This window comes from Pituophis catenifer, unplaced genomic scaffold, assembly GCF_029215685.1.
Source record: "Pituophis catenifer annectens isolate HBS135680 unplaced genomic scaffold, rPitCat1.0.hap2 SCAF_1, whole genome shotgun sequence".
Lineage (NCBI taxonomy): Eukaryota > Metazoa > Chordata > Lepidosauria > Squamata > Colubridae > Pituophis > Pituophis catenifer.
In genome coordinates, this window is record NW_027256881.1 from 325,427,330 (window position 1) to 325,444,833 (window position 17,504).

Consider the following 17,504-nt stretch of genomic DNA (forward strand, 5'->3'; position numbering starts at 1 on the left):
ACTGACTCAGCCGGACACGCCCTCCACAATTGCCAGCTGCTCTTCCCCCTCCCTCCTCCTCAACGCTCCCAGCGCTTGCCTTCCCATTGTTCCTTGCGCGGGGGAGCAGCCGCTGTTCCTTCAGAGCTCCGGCTGTGGGCGGGAACGGAAAGTTTAGTCGGGGAGCTTGCGAGTGGAAGAGGGAAAAGGCGCGCGGGTCGGGTGCGCGGCCCCGCGCGCGGGCGCGCGCCTCCTTTAGAGAACTCTTGTCCCACCCATCCGACTCTTCTTTTCCTCCCCTCCCCTCCCTTCCCGCCTCCTCCTCCTCCCCCCGCTCGCGCTCGGGACAGGGAGACGTGGTGCGCGCGCTTGGCCGGTCTGAGGTGAGGTAGGGTGGAGGGGGGGGGGAGAAAAAAGGCGAAGGCGGAGGTCGGCGATGGATCCTGACCGAGAAAGTGTCGCCCGGGGACGGCGGCGTTGGTGGCTCCTCCGGCGGCTGTGAAGGGGGCGGCGGCGGGGAAGGGGATGCTGTCCCGGAAGAAAACGCGCGCCGACCTCTCCAAACCGGGCGAGGTGCAGGGCAAGTACGTGATCAAGGAGACCAGCCCGTTGCTCCGCAGTGAGTTTTGAGACCTGGTCGGGGAAAAGGGGAGAGACGAGGGAGGAAGGGAGGGAGAAGAAGGGGGAAAGACCCTCCCCTAAAAAACAACAACCCTGAGGGGAAGAATGGGCCGAGGGGGAGGGGAGGGGGCGGCGGGGTGGGGTCTCAAAATCGCCGGGATGCTTCTTCCAAGGTGAAGGGTTGACTTTTTACACAATGGTGGCAGAAAAAGACCCAACGTTACTTAGATTTTACATCCCAAGATCTTCTTGCTAGCTTTACTTTTAAGCCATTCTACATTTCTTAAATAGGGACAGCAGCTTCAAAAAGCATTTTTTTTCTCTCTCCCACATATGAAAGCAAAAGCAAAAAAAAAAAAAAAGATTTGAGATCTTTTGGAAAATCTTTCGCTAAGGTTAGATCAATAGAGGGTGCTGGTTCTCAGTTGTCTAATTATAACAACAAATACAAACTATTCCTTTTTGACCTCAATTTTTTTAAAATTTGATTTATATGCCGCCCTTCTCCGGAGACTCAGGGCGGCTTAAGATGCTCTTTTTTTAAAAAAACAACAAAACCCCACTCCTTGGAGGGGGAACCCAAAATCGAATATTTTGTGAACTGGTACTGCTGGTAAATAAATACCTGGGCTGAAATATGCTCAGGAAGACACTTTTTTTTTCTGAATTCTGAGTATATGTCTATGAGCCTGTTTCATATGTTTTGGGGCCCTAGGGGGAAATAAAGTATAACTGCCAAGCCTGAAGTCTGTCCACCCCTGTCAGAACATCAAAGGCACAGATAGGAAAATAATTGGATTTAAATCACCTGTAGTTGTTGGTGTGTCTGTTCATTTCTTTAAGGAGTGAAATCGCTCTTGTTCAAAGGCCAAGTGTAGGCCATGTGACCTTAGCTTGTCACCTTATTATAATCTTTAAAGGATTATGCATGGTTAACCTAAAGCTTTCTGGTTTGGAGAGAAAACAGCTGTGACTGTGATCTTATTTCATTTGCAGGGGGAGAACAATTTTCTTTTGAATAAATTGGGGGAGAGAAGATGCTGGTGATGATTATATAGGCTATACCTTTTTTATCTTCTTACTCATTTCTAAGTCGCACAGGAGTTCTCATATTTATGGTCTGTATCACCTGGGAAGCTGAGCAGGACATAGCTTGAAAGGAAAGCTTGATTTGAAAGGAGTTCATTTTTTACAATGCATAATTAAATTGCAGAAACCTACTTGAGTTGATAAAATAAAAAGTTTCAAAACTGGTTTGAATTAAAGTTGCTTGCCCAAAGATGATACAGTTCTAATATTAATACACAACAAGGATGGCTTTTATCTCTTTTCCCATAAACTTTCAATTGCTTTGCAGTAAGTAGAAATGGAATAAAAACCTGCCAGACTTTGGGTTTTATCTATCAAGGTAAATCATTAAATAAACACTGTTTTTATTGAAATGAAGTTCTTTGATTAAAAGAACCCAGGTAGGGACCAGTAAATTTTCCTTGATTTTCTGAGTCCTGAATGCCCTGAAAGGTAGTTTGAAGTTATAATCTGAATTAGCTAAAGCTTTTTATTTCAAAAATAAATCCTATTCATTGAAAATGTTATTACAATTTTCAAAAAGCCTACATGGTAATGGCTGTGATAGGGATAATTAACAATTATTTTATCATTATAAATAATTAACCTTATTCCAATAGCTTGCTTAGATCCCTTTCTTTTATCTTAGAAAGTTAGGCTCAGACTTTTACGGGAAGTGGTAAAGGTTGAGTTTGGAATAAAAATCAAATCTGTCTTATCAGAGTTTAAAGAACATGTAACAGAAGAGAGACACTACCAGAATTTCACATTAATTACTACTCAATGCTCTCTCTGACTGTCCTTAGCCTTGTGGGATAAGATTGCTTGGAAAGTGGCTGTTTTCCTGTTGACAAATGAAAAGGAGAGGCAAAATGAGTCATATTTAATATTAATAAAGCTAAAAATAGGTTTAGATCAGGTACTGTATAGCAGTCTGTGAGTGTAGGCTGTATGTATTTATAAAGTCCCATTTTTGCAGCTCTTAGACTTCCTTCTGACCATCATTATCTGAAACTGATAGCATAATTGCCTACCATTTTGAGGGGACAAATTGAAGATTGTAGGGTATGCATTAAAATGGCATGAAAAATGAAACTCACCACTACTGTCATTTGTTTTGCAGCCCTTAGTTGCTCCTCCCAAATACTAATTGTGGCCCGAGGCTTTAAAAAGGGTTATTCACGTCTATTTTAGATGAAGTAGATGCTAAAATAATTTGACTTATTTTGCCTTAGAGAAGAAAAAAAGGTTTTCTTACTGCTTTCCAAAAGAGTTCCCTGAGGTTCTTTTATTAAACTATTTATTCTAATGCTGTGGTGCTTAGTTCTGATTTTTAAAAAAGGGAAATTAGATTTTGGTTCGGTTTAGGTTCACATGTAGGAAAAGGTCTTCTCTGCACCGTTTCTTACCAGGTTACAGAAGTGTGAAGAATCTAAATAAAACTTGTTTGCTCAAAAGTTAGTTGATAGATTTAGTTATTGTGATGGAGTGGAAATTAGAGAGGGCTCATCTTAAGAGAATCACGCCAGGAGTGAAGAATCTGCTAGATTTCAAATGTTGTTGAACTTTTGTCTTCCAATAGCTTCAGCTTCTAGGACATACAGTAGTATCTGGAAGGTTGCAGATTCCCTTCTTCTGAGGCTTGAAAAGTTCTTATAGCATTTTCAATGACAAATTCTCATAAGTGAGATTTGGGGAATTATAGTCCCAACATAAGGGCATTATGTCAAGCAAGTTCACCCTATAGAGTAAGAAATCTATATCAGCGATATTCATAAGACAGTAGTAATGCATTTATATTAAACACAAAATAGTCTGTATTGGTGGTTGTCTACACACACACACACACACACATTCTTTCAAAATTCCTACCTCATTATTATGGTATATTATGGTATACATTATTATGGTATATTGAAATTATAGCAAATAATTAAATAGTTAAATTTAGTAGAAAGGTCAATAATGTTTATTGTAATTCCTTAATTTCAGAAATACAGATGATTATCATTTGTTTTGCATATCGTGATAAGCCAGCATTTGGCTAGTTTGAGGATTTTTTTACCTGTCTTGTAGAAGTACCTATAATTACTTACTGATGATATGCAAAGCAAGTCATTATGTAATGCAATATAACAACCATGTTATATTGAACAGTGCATGTACATACATCAGGAAAACTCTACAATCTAGCTATGTAATGTCTAACTGGATCATGATTCCAGAAATATCAAAAGTACAAGTTCTATTTCAGAACATCCCACAAACTTTCTGAATATAATTTGGCATTCATGCTTATGATAGTGTCAAGGCTGAATTTGATTGGGGTGTGGATTAATTACTTGGAACCTGACAGATAGATTCATAAAGTGATAATGGAATATTTTTGACCTGGCCATGGTATTTATTCATGAAGAAGTGAAATTGACTAAGATACATAAAATATATACAGTATATAGAATTGCTTTACTTTAAAGAAAATAATATTAAAATTTTGCTAAAAACTTTGATTTCAGCATTACAAGCTTGAAACAAAGTTTAAATACCTTGAGATTTCTTCTTAGAATGTTGTTGGAATTGTGCAGTTTGGAGTTCATGATCATACAAAGGACCTCTGGGCTTTCTTTTTGTTTTACAGGATTTAACATTTAATGTATCCACTGTTCATTAACATTTATAAATATCCTAAGTTCTATGTATTTATTGTTACTATAACTTTCTGCTACAGATCTGATGCCTTCATTCATCCGTCATGGTCCAACCATTCCAAGGCGAACAGATATCTGTCTTCCAGATCCAGTGCCTTCTGCCTATTCGGCAGGTGGGGACAGCGCCCTTTCCAGACATCAGAGCTTCCTAAGGACTCCAGTGCAGAGGCCTCCTCATGAAATAGTACGGCGGGAAAGCAACAGACTATCTGCCCCTTCCTACCTTGCCAGGAGTTTAGCTGAGGTCCCTCGGGAATATGGCTTATCTTCACAGTCCTTTTTAACAGAGGCCAACTCTGTTACTGAAAATGGAGATGCTGGATCCCGTTACTATTTTGGTCACTTTTATAATGATCAAAGACGACATCAACTGGGAGATCATGTTCAGGAAGAATATAGATACTATGAACATAATACTGACCTCATCCAAAGGATGTCACAAAATCAGGGAAGACACAGTTCAGGCAAGTATCATTGGGGTTTTTACACATAATTCTATTTTTCTTTTTTGGCTCTATGTGAAAACATCTAAACAGTAATTTTTACGCTTTTACTAGTAGAATTCAGTTGATATGATTGAACATACCAACATCTGAAGCTGCCTTGCATTGGGTCACATAAGAACTGTGACCATGTTTAATCACCCCTTGTATTTTTATTAACATTACCTTGATCCATTGACTTAAGAGTCAAATTATTGTGGAAACAGCAAAAAACTTGGGCGACAGCTGTAGACAACAACAATACCCTATTAGTGTGTAAGAGGATCTGAATTAAAGGGCTTTGGCATTTCCTCCACTAATATGGATAAAGAGTTGATCTCAAAGAGCTGGTGTAATTAGCCTCATTTAATGAGCCCGCCCATGGACCCTTTTCAAAGGTAAAAGTAAAGGTTTACTCTTTCTAGTCGTGTCCGACTCTAGGAGGCGGTGCTCATCTCCCTTTCTTAGCTGAGTGAGCCAGCATTGTCCGGAGACACTTCCATGGTCATGTGGCCAGCATGACTATATGCCGAAGCACAGAGAACAGCGTTACCTTCCCACAATGGTGGTACCTATTTATCTATTCACATTTGCATGCTTTCGAACTGCTAGGTGTGCAGGAGCTGGAACAAATAACAGGAGCTCATCCCATTGCACAACACTCAGGTCTCAAACCTGGGCTGTCAACTTTCCAGCTGACAACTCAATGTTTTTAACTGGTGAGCCATCACACCCCCTTTTAAGAGGACTCATATAGAATCTCAGCCAAAGAAGGAACCAGCTCTGAAGGGATCTTTCTCCTAAGCTCCTTTGTGTTTTTCTTGTTGGTATTTGCTTGACTAAAAAATAGATTTATCGTTCTGATTTAAATTTGTTAAACTAAGAACTAAGGTAAAATTTTATTTATTCTACTAGACATGCTAGTGATTCTTTTATCCCACTGCCTCCACAGCATATTTCTTTCTTAGCCTTTTAGTATGTTATATGTTTGAAGCTCAAAACTGAAAAGTTATTTTTTATCTTCATGACTGACTTTCATAATTCTTAGCAGTACTTTCTACTCTGATTCCTACTGTGTGACCTGAGCTTTATCTAAATTTGGTTATATATAAAGTGCTTCTGGTTAAACAAACCATATTCCAAGCAGTGTACTGTTTCATCTCCTTATTGAAAATATTGAACCAATATTTGAGGGAAAGGTTTTTAATTTGGGGAAAACAACTGATATATTTTAATTTTATATTTTGCTAATAGCATTTTAAAGTATAAATTGCATACAAATTTTTGTAAGTATTCACTCATTGGAAGTTTAGCACCTGCACTGGTATTAATTACTTCAGTCAATAAAAATTCTCATTAATTGTTCCATCTGTCTGCAAAACATTGTTCCAGTAATCTGCTGGATTATTCAAGTGGACTTTTGAAAACTTGAGATGAGTGGCAATGTGCTTTCTGGAGAGCACTAGTATTCTCTTCCCATACATGTGATTCTTGTTCATTATTTTCATTATGGACTCATGAACCCCGACATCATATAACGCAAGAGTGACCTGCAGATCCATTGCTATCAACTTACAGTTGAATGCTACTTCCTGGAGTTATATCCTTTGATTTTGGAAGAGTAACATTGGTATTAGATTTTCTTTATTTGTATAATATCTATTGATCATGGATTGAGGGCCAAACACTTTGGCAATTTTTATAGTCATTTCCGGACTCAAATGTATTGACAACCTATTTTCTGTAACTTAAGAAATTTTGATTGGAACATGGTTCATAGACATGACATGAAAAATGGTATGTATGTGCATTTTTAATGGGAGAGGGACCCTCAAACTCATGTTTATCTCATTGACTGGAACATCTGACTTACCCTCTTAAGAGAATTTCTTATTGTAGGACTGCACATACTTTTTTCCAACAAAGAGAGTGAATGTGGTGGTCATGTGTTCAGGTGACCACAGCTAAGAGCATAGTACACTATGTTGTGTGTGGTTTATTTAATCGGAATCTGTATATTAATAGGACTTAAATGAAGCTCTGATCACATTGTTACAGGATCATAGATCTGAAAAGGGATTTTCAAGCTTTCCCCATTGTGAGGCCTATTCTACTGGATGACTTGTTTCACCAGACCAGAAATAGGCAACATATGAGGCCAAAAGTCAAGTTCTGCTTCTGGGCAGGCTACAGGAGGCCATGGTGCTACCAACAGGAAAGAATGGGACTGCACATCTTGATGTTTTTTATGTTTTAGAGATGTTTTAAAGATGAGAATGAAGACTTTGGGGAAGGTAATTCCACTCTCACCTTTAACTGTCCAAACATTTAAAGAAAAACTGCCATTTTAAAATATATCATTTTTTCTCTGCATCAAATGGGTATATTTCAGCAGTCTGGTTTTGCCTCTCAGAGCCCTTTTACTTCCATTATGATCTGAATCTTGGAAAAAGAAAGAATTGAAAATGTGTTTCTGAAAAGGGTCATTTTGTTGCCAAAAACAAAAGGTTTTATTGGAAGTGTGAATTTGAGGTTCTGGGAGATTGCATAAAAGCAACTTCTTGCCTGTCCTAGCTTACCAAGATTTATTTGTGTTTATATATTGAAAAGTCAACTTTTATCAAAAAACAATATTAAACACAAAGCTGGTTTTAGTGCCAAGGAATAAGTTTAATAATTTAGGAACAGCTATTAAAATGGTGTACTGAAGAGTAAGGAATACCAAACTTTGAAGAAAAGCTTGAAAGTAAAAAATATTTGTCTCAGAAATATGATTTTTTTTTTTTTGGCTTAAAAACATGTCAGATTTTTGAATGTGGTTTTTGTGTTTGTGGGATGCAATAAATGTTTGAGTACCACTTGTAGAATCATAGCCCTGGGAAGTCCATAAAGTGTTCAAAGTACAACACATATTACATTGTAGTCAATGGGATGTATAGACTTGTTACTATGTACTCCTTGTATCTTATTGCAAATTGTCTAGAGCAGTTTGAAGAGAGAGAGGGATATGAGATTGTCAATTCCCTTTTCCCTTTTTGCAAAAGATGGTTTTATTTGAAGAATTTCTGAGCCTCAACAAGGCAGATTGTTTGTAGTTTTCCCTTATGTTATATATAAAATCTCATCTTCCTGTAAGAGAACTAAGACATTCCTGTTCACTCCAGAGGGAGGGCTGGAGACCTGATGGAAAGAGATGGCTCCTTTCTCAGTTCCTCCCTCACTCCAGAGAGTATGTGCAATATTGACTACCCTTAGCCATATATCTTTTTTCCTTCACTTTATTTTGCTTTCTTTTCCATTTTTCCCTGAGCAAAAGCCAGAGCTAGGAAACTCACATGTAGCACACATCAGAGCCCTTTTCTAATAGCAGAGGGTGAGCAAAAGGGTCATCTTTCAATTGGGCAACTATGCAGTCTCACTTCAATCAAAGCTGCAATTCCCAAGTCATCAGCCATGAGTCCCATCATTGCCCAATTCCCTCACCATCCTTTGCAAGAGTAGAGTATCCTCATCTCCAGTCCCTCTTCCTCAGATCCCTCTCCTTGCTCCTGTTGTAAAAGGCAAGAAGCAAGCCACTTAGATATCATTGTGACACTTCCCTTCAAACCCATTCAGATAAGAGCATGAAAAGTTGAGGAAGGGAACCTACAGGCAGCCTTTGAGTCTCAGATTTTTTAAAAGGTAAGTTACCATGATTGCTCGGGAGGTCTGTAAATTCCTGGGCCTGGGAGATCCAGAACCTCAGCTCCTTCCCAGATCTCTGATGGGTTTGCTGACAATAGAAGTCACGCCTGTGTTTAGCAACCCCACCATCTCTCTCTCTCTATAGAGCATAGTCCCTGGAGCATAGTGCAAGCCCTATAGGCAATGAAAAGTGTTTATTCCTTGCCCCTAAACTGTGCATTTTTCCTCATCCAGTTCTAGACCTGCTCAAATACTTCAGCGCATCTTTTTGTGGCAACCCTGATTTCAGGAGCTATCCTGAGTAAATATCCAAAGCCCAGGAAAATTGGGAATTTGCGGTTCAGAACACATGAGACAAGAATTTTAGCTATAAGAGGTTCCATGGCTATCTCAAGCTTTTGCCAGTTTTTTCTTTTCCTGTAGGCTAACCCAACCATCTGGAACAAAGGATATTCAGGTCAGACAGACAAATTAACCAAGTTGACCACCTTCATGGCAAATATTAGTCTGGACAGTGCGTAGTTCTCAGAGACTCAGTGTCTAATATAGCTCCTAGAAGCAACTACTATTGAACAACTGGAGTATATTCTAAATCCAAAACATCTAATCCATTTGGTGCAGTCTAATCAAGACCAAGCATAAAAAGAAACCTCTGACCTTAGTTTTGATAGGGGTTTGGTATGCCTCATTTTAGAATGTTCTGGCTTCCCTGTAGGAAAACAGGACATAAAGGGTCTTTTTCTACATCAGAAACAGGGCATCAAGCCCACTCAGGAATTATTAGCAAAAAAAAAGATGAAACATCTATGGGGAAGAGCATTTAATTACAAGATTTTTATATTGCATCAATCCAAAAAAACTAAACCGATGCAGAATCATTTTATATATTTTTTTAAACTTTTCTCTGATCTCTCTTTCTGGGTTATTTCAAAGCTGGGAAATTAGTTACCTCATTCCACAGGAAACAACACCAGAAATTCTCCTAATTCTACCTTTGAAGTGAGTGCATATAGAGAGCTAGGGAAATGGATTTGTAATAAATATTCAGAAATCATAATGTAAACAAGGGTAGAATGGGAAGGGAAGATAGTAAATAAGATGAGATTCACAATTTCTCTCTGACTCATTGAGATATAAGAGGGAGAAGAGGAGAAGCACAACTGAACTTTAAGATTTTGTTATTATAGCCTTTCTCAATAAAGTATAGTTCTGGTCTTCCTGTGGAATGTATTTCCTGATCTGGCCTACGTCAAAGGGCTGACAGTGGGAGAGAAATACCCACTTAGGATACCTATTGCTGTGGTAGAAAAAGAACTGCTGTGGCAAGTCCAATGTAGCATTTTGGTTTGTTTGGGAAAATATGCTTGGTATATATAGCATACTCAGGTTGTCAGATCTCGAAATCCAATTATGTCCATCGCTTTTTATTGGAATCTGATTATCTCCTTCCTTGTTGCTTCATAGAATATAAGTTTTAAAGAGCATGGGCAACTTTGGTGTCACTGGGGTTTCTGTTGTGGGAATTTGGTGGTATGGCTGGCCTGACAGTGGAAGCAAAATGAAAAATTGCTGGGCTGTCTGGTTGCCTTTGTTTAATTCTGAGGTTTGAAAACAGTGACATTAAGACAGAGGAAAGGAAGGCCAAACCACAGCTAGTGCTTCTGCTTTCTCATGGTTTCCTTCTTAAGGCATTGAAATAAGAGAAAATAAGATGTTTCAGTGAAATGGCAGGAAATTACTTTGAATTCTGGTCTCAGAGTTTGGAAGGAAAAAAAAGGAAAGTTTGTATGTTTGAGAGATTGGAAGTAGATTGTTTCTTTTACCATTGGCGAAGAAGCAGTTAATGTATGATGGACAGAAACTAAAAATGTGGATTGTCTATTCTGTAGAAATAAGAGGACAGAATAGACATATTAAAATGAGGAGGAGTGGCAGACTTCATAATATCCTCAGGCATTTATTCTGGGGCTTAGATACCCCCAAAATATAATTCCATGTTGAGTAGGTAAGCTTAAATTGTTTTTTCACATTTTATAGAGGCAAAAGTTCTAAAAGAGGATTTTCAAACTAATACACACTTGCGTAGGGATTATAGTAGAGAGGAGTTTTTATCCAATTACCCTAGTCCAGTGATGGCTAACCTTTTTGCCATCGTGTGCCAGGAGGGGGGTCACACACGTGCGTGCCCACACCCATAATTTTATGCCGCCCCCCGCCCTGCTCCTGGAACGAGATGGCATAGTTGGCCCATTTTTTGCTCTCCCCAGCCTCCAGAGCCTTTCTAGGAGTCCAAGGAGGGTGAAAACAGCCTTTTCCACACCCCCTGGAGGTCCTCTAGAGGCTGGAAACAGCCTGTTTCCCCACTTCTGGTGGGCCCAGAAGGCCTGAAAATCAGCTGGCCAGCGCGCACATGCACGCCGGAGCTGAGCTCACATGCCCACCGATATGGCTACGTGTGCCACCTGTGGCATGCGTGCCATAGGTTCGGCATCACAGCCCTAGTCCTTATTATGAAACTCTTCACATTTAGGAGACATTTTAGTACTCCCAAGAACATACAGCAGTAGATTCTATATATTTCTTAGAGTGCCCTCAAATGGATGGCCTTTTAACACTTGTCAAAATGCATCTTGGATTCTTTTGCTGAACAAGATATTTTCTGGTGAGAAAAAGATAGGAAAAAACAGGAAAGTTCTTGTAATAAGATAGGTTACAACTGTAAATGATGCAATTCCCTCACCATAACATTCCTTGAATGAAGTTTTTGCATACCAAAAGTCTTGTCTGGAAGCACTCTTGGAAATATCTCATTTTAAGAGAATGAGATTGTTCTAAATCAAACCAGATGCTCATATTTCTGTCTCCAGGCCTTGTCTCACAGGCTCTATCTATCAAGGAAGAAAAGAATTTGGGGGTACAGCCACCATGACTCTTAAAAAAGCTGGAAAATGATACTAAGTGAATTAATGGACCACAAGTACCACACATCCCCAAAAGCATTAACATCAAGCAATGTGTTCAAAGGCAGTACCGATCAGCACAAAGAAATCTCTCATGCAAAGCATACTCAACCCCACCCTATGAGGTCAAAGAACATAAGGCAGACCCAAAAAAAGATGGAGACACAACATCAAAGTTACACTACAACAACATTAATTAACAGTGGTTGAGGCTGCCAGAAGAGCAAGAACCAGAACTTTGTATCTCCTTTGACACCTGAAGCAGTAAAAGAGGAAGAGGAGGAGGAGAAGGAGTGCCTCATGGTGGAGTGGTATAGAGTTGCAATATTATTAAGCTGTCTAGGTGCAAATGAATGGATAACTATTTCCTGGAAGCAACAATTCATGTAATTCCAATAAAATACATTTTAGCCTCAGTGGTGTCATGCAGTATCTGCAACATGGTTGCCCTGTCCCTTCATGATGACTGCACTGTACTAATGGCTTAGATAATTAAAGCTTTTAAAACATGTAAGATGATCTTCAGCAATTTTGTTTTTGCTTTTTTCATTCCCCTCCCCAAAATTAATCAGCGAAAGGCTTTGATCAAAGTGTTGGCTGTCTTCTCTTTTCCTTCTAAATTGGCCGAAGAAGCTGAGAGGGTCTCATAATTCCTGCCAGCATTTAAAATAAGTCAAATTCTCCTTAAAATCAAATACTTGGGGAGAAGCTAACAAGGATGCCTGTGGTCTTTGTGGCTTGATCACGTCCTGTAGAAAGTAAGGGCGATGACCTTGACAGACATATGCAAAAATGTTACTTAGGCAAAAGGAGCTGAAGCAATCCTGAGGTAATATTTAATATTCAGAAGTGTGTCAGGCAGATGCTGATTCACGGGACTATAAGAAGGTGAAGGAGGTAATGCAAATCAGACTTGCAAGGTTCTATTATAAGTTACTTTTCGACTTCCTGTGCAATTGATTTCCTGGTTTGATCTACCTAGAGGAGCTGATCAGAGTAGTAATTTGATCTGCTCTACAGTAACAGTCTCTTTCAGCCATCAATGTTTTCCTCTGAAAAACTTGAGCCAACTAGTCCTCTTGTTTAGAGCAATGGTGCAGAACATCATTTCTGCAGGTAGCCGCTTTATTTTCTTTGACTTCCATTATATCTTCATTCTTTTTCACATGAGAATGATAGAAGATAAATAAAAGTTCAAAGTGATGAGATGGTAGATGAGAACTAAGAACCTCCTCTCCCTGTCAATTTAGAAAATTGATGCTATTTGGAATAGAATGTACTAAATTACAGGAAGTTTAGTTAAGCCAATAACTAAACTTTCCCTAGATATTGGCTAAGGAAACTTTGTATGCTTCATCTTTTCTGAGACTCCATGCCTAAAACCAAAGGAAGCCCTACTTACATTTTGTCTGTCTTAATTTCTCGGAAAACTTTGGTTCCAAGTTTTCTGACATCTTGGAAAACTAACTCCACAATAAAAACCCTTTTGTTTCCAGACAATCAGTTCTATATGATTTGTGACCTCAAGTATCTATTTCTTTTTGTTTTCCTTATTGGAAAACATTTGAACTGGAAAATTTGAAAAATCCTTTTTAGCTGCTCATTTATCTAGTTTAGAAGATTTTATATTTTTGACCATGTCCTTTACATTGTCCTCAGTGTTACTGAGTCTTCTTATGGGTGAAGGGGGGTTAAGCTTTTCTTCTAAGGGCAAGCTTGTGCTAAAGCAAATTCTGCTCCATAATTAATTGGTCATATGGCCAGCCCCTGGCTTACTTTGGGCTTAGAAAGTACACAGATTTAGGCCTGGTTAGTATTTAGATATGAGACTACCAGAGAAATACTTGGGTTTAGGCTAGACTGGGAAATCAAAAACATCCTGGAAGAAGGCAGTAGCAAATCACGAATGTATTGTTACAACAATTTGTAATGTACTATTAAAACATTTGTCAACAAAATGTAAAAAATTGAACTGACTAAAATATACTTTTCATAGTTTATTGATGAGTATATGTGAATTTCTGAAAGCAAAAAGAGATCACAGATACATTCTCCAGACAGGAACATTTACATGTGGAAACAGGATGCAAAGGTAATACATTATGAAACTGATCACAACCTGTTTTTCTGAGGAAAGAAATTACACCATTAAATATTATTTGGTTTATTAATAGCCCGTTTGGCTTGGTTTTCCAGGCATTGGAAGGGTTGCTGCAACATCATTAGGAAATTTAACAAACCACAGTTCAGAAGATTTACCTCTCCCTCCTGGTTGGTCAGTAGATTGGACTCTTAGAGGAAGAAAGTACTACATTGACCACAATACTAACACAACACATTGGAGCCATCCACTTGAGCGAGAAGGTCTGCCTCCAGGATGGGAACGTGTTGAATCGGCTGAATTTGGAGTGTATTATGTTGACCACATCAATAAAAGAGCACAATATAAACATCCTTGTGCTCCCAGGTAATATACTTGTGATCTTCACTATAGAATGTTGAATAGATGGAGATAACTGTGCTACAAACTAATCAATCTATTGCTTGTATGTATTTTCTCTTACTTATTTCAACATGTCAAGACACTGTGAATACTATCAGCAATTTTGGATTTTTGCATGCTTGCTCACAAAACATGTTAAAGTTGATTGAGCAAAACATTCCTGTTTGGCATAACGCTTCAGAAAATATCCCATGAATATAAATGGTTTTCTAGCATTTTTGGAAACAATTGAAGCTTAACACTCCTTCACGCAAAAAAAATGGAACATTTCCAAACTTTTAAATCTACTGGATATTGAATACCCAACAGTTTATTAATATGAGGTATCTATTATCAATCCCCAACTCTCTTGTAGTAGAGAAATTGACATTATATACAATTACCTCTACCTCTATTCTACACAGTCATTGAACTCTGAATAGTTATTTATTTACTCTGGCAAAGAAAGTGAGTAGGCCAATACTCATATTTTACAAACAGAAAATACTAAAATGGAAAGAATTGTGGTGTGCCAAACCTAGATTAGAAAACTTGAACTGAAATGAATTCAGGCTCCAGGTCTAGCACTGACTTCAAAACTTGTCTGGGTTGCAAGGTCAGAGAATAATTTTGCTTAGCATCCTTCTTGAAATCTAGTCATATTGGAAATTATATAAATCCCCACGAATTTCTGAGAAGGATCATAATGTTTAATTTTATAATTGGCTCAAAATAAAGTTTTTAAAAAACAGTGCACTCAAGTCAAAATGTTCAAATCCTGTGGTAAAAAATTATTCCTATTATATTAATACTCCTAGTTTTATGTCATTTTAACTTTGATATTATTAGTAATTGGAGCTTTAACAAGAGGAATTGATAACCACTATCTAGAGTTGCTGGGAGTTGGGCTGCATGTGAATTTTAATAAATTATTAGTAGTATTAATAGTTCTCCTTCTCATATGCACTTGTGCATCTTACAGAAATTTTGCAGATCTGATGGAATGTAGTAGGTTGAATTCCCAGGAGGGAGGGGGTACATTCCTAAGGAATAAGTGGCAGCTCAATCCAAATAGAGAAAAAGATCCAGTGTGAGAGAAAGAGGCTGAAGCCAGCTACTCCGTAATAGTTCTTAAAGAGTATATGATAGATGCAGAGAGCAGAGTTCTTCAGTTTGGCAAAAATCTCTCTATAGGTGAGGAACAATAAAGAATTCAGATTGGAAGAATCACCATGTATCTTTCTTGGTTTTTGGGCCTGCCATCAATTGTTTTAATCTTCTTGGTTAGACATATTGGACTACTGTATATGTTAGAATAATTTGTATATAGACAGATGGGTAAATATGAATTTATATAAATTAATGGTAAATTAAAATTATGACTCAATGGTAGCACTTAACCAGTATAGGCTGATATTCCCCCACCCCCCCACCCCCCGCTCCCAAAGCCAAGAAGAGTCAGATTTTTTTAGTATTTGAGTGAGATTCACCACTAAACTTGAATGCTCTGCTTTGGAATGCACCATTTAAAACCACTTTCATATTGTTGCCCTAAACCAGTGTTGGCAAACCTTTTCGGCACCAAGTACCAAAACAGGTGAGTGTGCGCATGCTGGAAACGGAATAGCAGCTGCCCAGGGGTGCATGCGCGCACCGGGAAGATGATCTTCTGGTTTCCGGCGCATGCATGCGCACTGGCCACTTGGCCTTCTAGTTTCTAGCACGCATGCAGCCAGCTGGTGCACATGCATGCGCCGGAACTGAAAGAACAGCCACCCGGTGCCCATATGCGTGCCATCTCAGCCTCAGGAGCATCTGTCTAGCCACGTCTTGCTCAATTTAATGTTTTCTTGATCACATATGTTGCTAGATTGTGATAAAAATATTTGTTGTCTGGTTTTTGGTGCGTCCCTTTGCAGTGTCCCCCGTTATGACCAACCACCTCCTGTGACATATCAACCACAGCCAGTTGACAGAAGTCAGCCTATCCTTGTACCTGCCAATCCATATCACACTGCAGAGATTCCAGACTGGCTGCAAGTCTACGCTAGGGCTCCTGTGAAGTAAGTATTGCTTAAACTGTTTTTCCTATGCCTGACGATAAATATATTTTATAACAAATGTGTTATGTTGGAACCTTTAAGATACCAAGTGTAAATTACCAGAAATATTTCTTCTCTCTAAATCAATTTTGATGTAGTGGGAAGTGTTGAGTGTGCATTTCAGTATAGTGTTATAAATTAAAATGTTTCTGACATACTCAGTGACATTAGCCTTTCCTTTATATGTTTGTTTTATATACTCCTGCATTTTCTCACAGATACGATCACATACTAAAATGGGAACTCTTCCAGTTGGCTGACCTGGATACATATCAGGGAATGCTGAAGTTGCTTTTCATGAAGGAACTGGAGCGGATTGTGAAGTTGTATGAAGCATATCGCCATGCCCTCCTCATGGAACTGGAGAATCGCAAGCAAAGGCAGCAGTGGTATGCGCAGCAGCACAGCAAGAATTTCTAAGCTCCTTTTTTGCTATGGACGTTGATGAAGGTTATTAGAACTTTTAGGGACTTCTTGCTCTCCTTAAAAAAATCGTGAACGAGTGCTTTGGTTAAAAAGGCAGCTTTTCCCTGGATCTTGCACCTTTTGTAATTATCTTCTTTGTGCATCATGACTTTTGAATACAAAATGTTTGTTGTATAAAAAGTTAGTTTCCTACTCTGAAAGCCACTGTTGAGGAAAAAGGCAAAAACAACTTTGTGATTATTTTGTCTTTCATGTTTTTCTAGCAAATGGTTCTACTCTGAAGAAGCAAAATTTCCTTTTTCAAATGGGAAATGTCAGTGCACATTTTCTTGAAAGTAGGCACATGTTTTTAAGAAATCCGAATTCCCATTGCACAGCTGGTGATTTCACAGCTGGTCTTGTATCTGGAGGATAAAGAGATACTTCTGGTGCAGCAAATGAATTGTAAAGTTTGTAGCTTTCATACACAAGGTAACCACATAGGGTTTTTTTCCCAGTGGTTGCCTTGCAGAATAATAGTTTTCTGTTTGAACCAAGCACTTAATAAATTACTGCCTTATTTTGTTCAACTTTGTTCTGATTTGCTACTGGGCATTTGTTTGAAAAAATGCCATATGTAAGCTGGTGGAAGCAGTTTGTAGCTTTGGAAGTATTCCAGGCAAGTAAGGACTGAACCAGCATTTAAGTTAACTATAAACATGATGTTGGAGGACTGAGTTGTCTTGACCATATACAGTAAACTTTATCATAATTAAAGTAGCAGTGAACAGTTTTATAAATCCTGTATTTGGTGGGAAAATAATTTTACATTCACAACTCCAGAGCAATTAATCTATTTTCATTCTGAATTGTTGCTTATGACTCCTCTATGACATGTTTTCTGTAAAATAAATGTTTTGTTTAAAATTTGTAATACATTGTTTCTAAATTTCATTCTTTTTTGCCTTGTCAACAAGAGGTGGGCTGCGGAATGGATTAGCCCAAATCAGATT

The 17,504-nt window shown here is 38.5% G+C and overlaps 1 protein-coding gene across 2 annotated transcripts; it reads left to right on the forward strand.

The window, feature by feature from the left end:
- The first annotated feature begins 389 nt into the window (after positions 1-389).
- Positions 390-17,368, forward strand: SAV1 (salvador family WW domain containing protein 1). 2 transcript variants are annotated; one of them, XM_070931686.1, is made up of 5 exons: positions 390-598; positions 4,397-4,840; positions 13,699-13,969; positions 15,904-16,047; positions 16,305-17,368. In XM_070931686.1, exons 1-5 carry the CDS (start codon positions 505-507, stop codon positions 16,504-16,506), a joined length of 1,155 nt encoding a protein of 384 aa, XP_070787787.1. In that variant the 5' UTR covers positions 390-504; the 3' UTR covers positions 16,507-17,368. The 2 variants fall into 2 exon arrangements, with proteins under 2 accessions (XP_070787787.1, XP_070787788.1); XM_070931687.1 differs by having other exon boundaries at positions 501-563.
- Positions 17,369-17,504: the final 136 nt, after the last annotated feature.

Bases quoted from the DNA above. Each gene is read 5' to 3' on its own strand.
- SAV1 (XM_070931686.1), top strand. From the start codon at position 505: ATGCTGTCCCGGAAGAAAACGCGCGCCGACCTCTCCAAACCGGGCGAG. The intron at 13,970-15,903 runs GTAATATACTTG...GTCCCTTTGCAG, and splicing joins AAACATCCTTGTGCTCCCAG to TGTCCCCCGTTATGACCAAC. The intron at 16,048-16,304 runs GTAAGTATTGCT...ATTTTCTCACAG, and splicing joins TACGCTAGGGCTCCTGTGAA to ATACGATCACATACTAAAAT.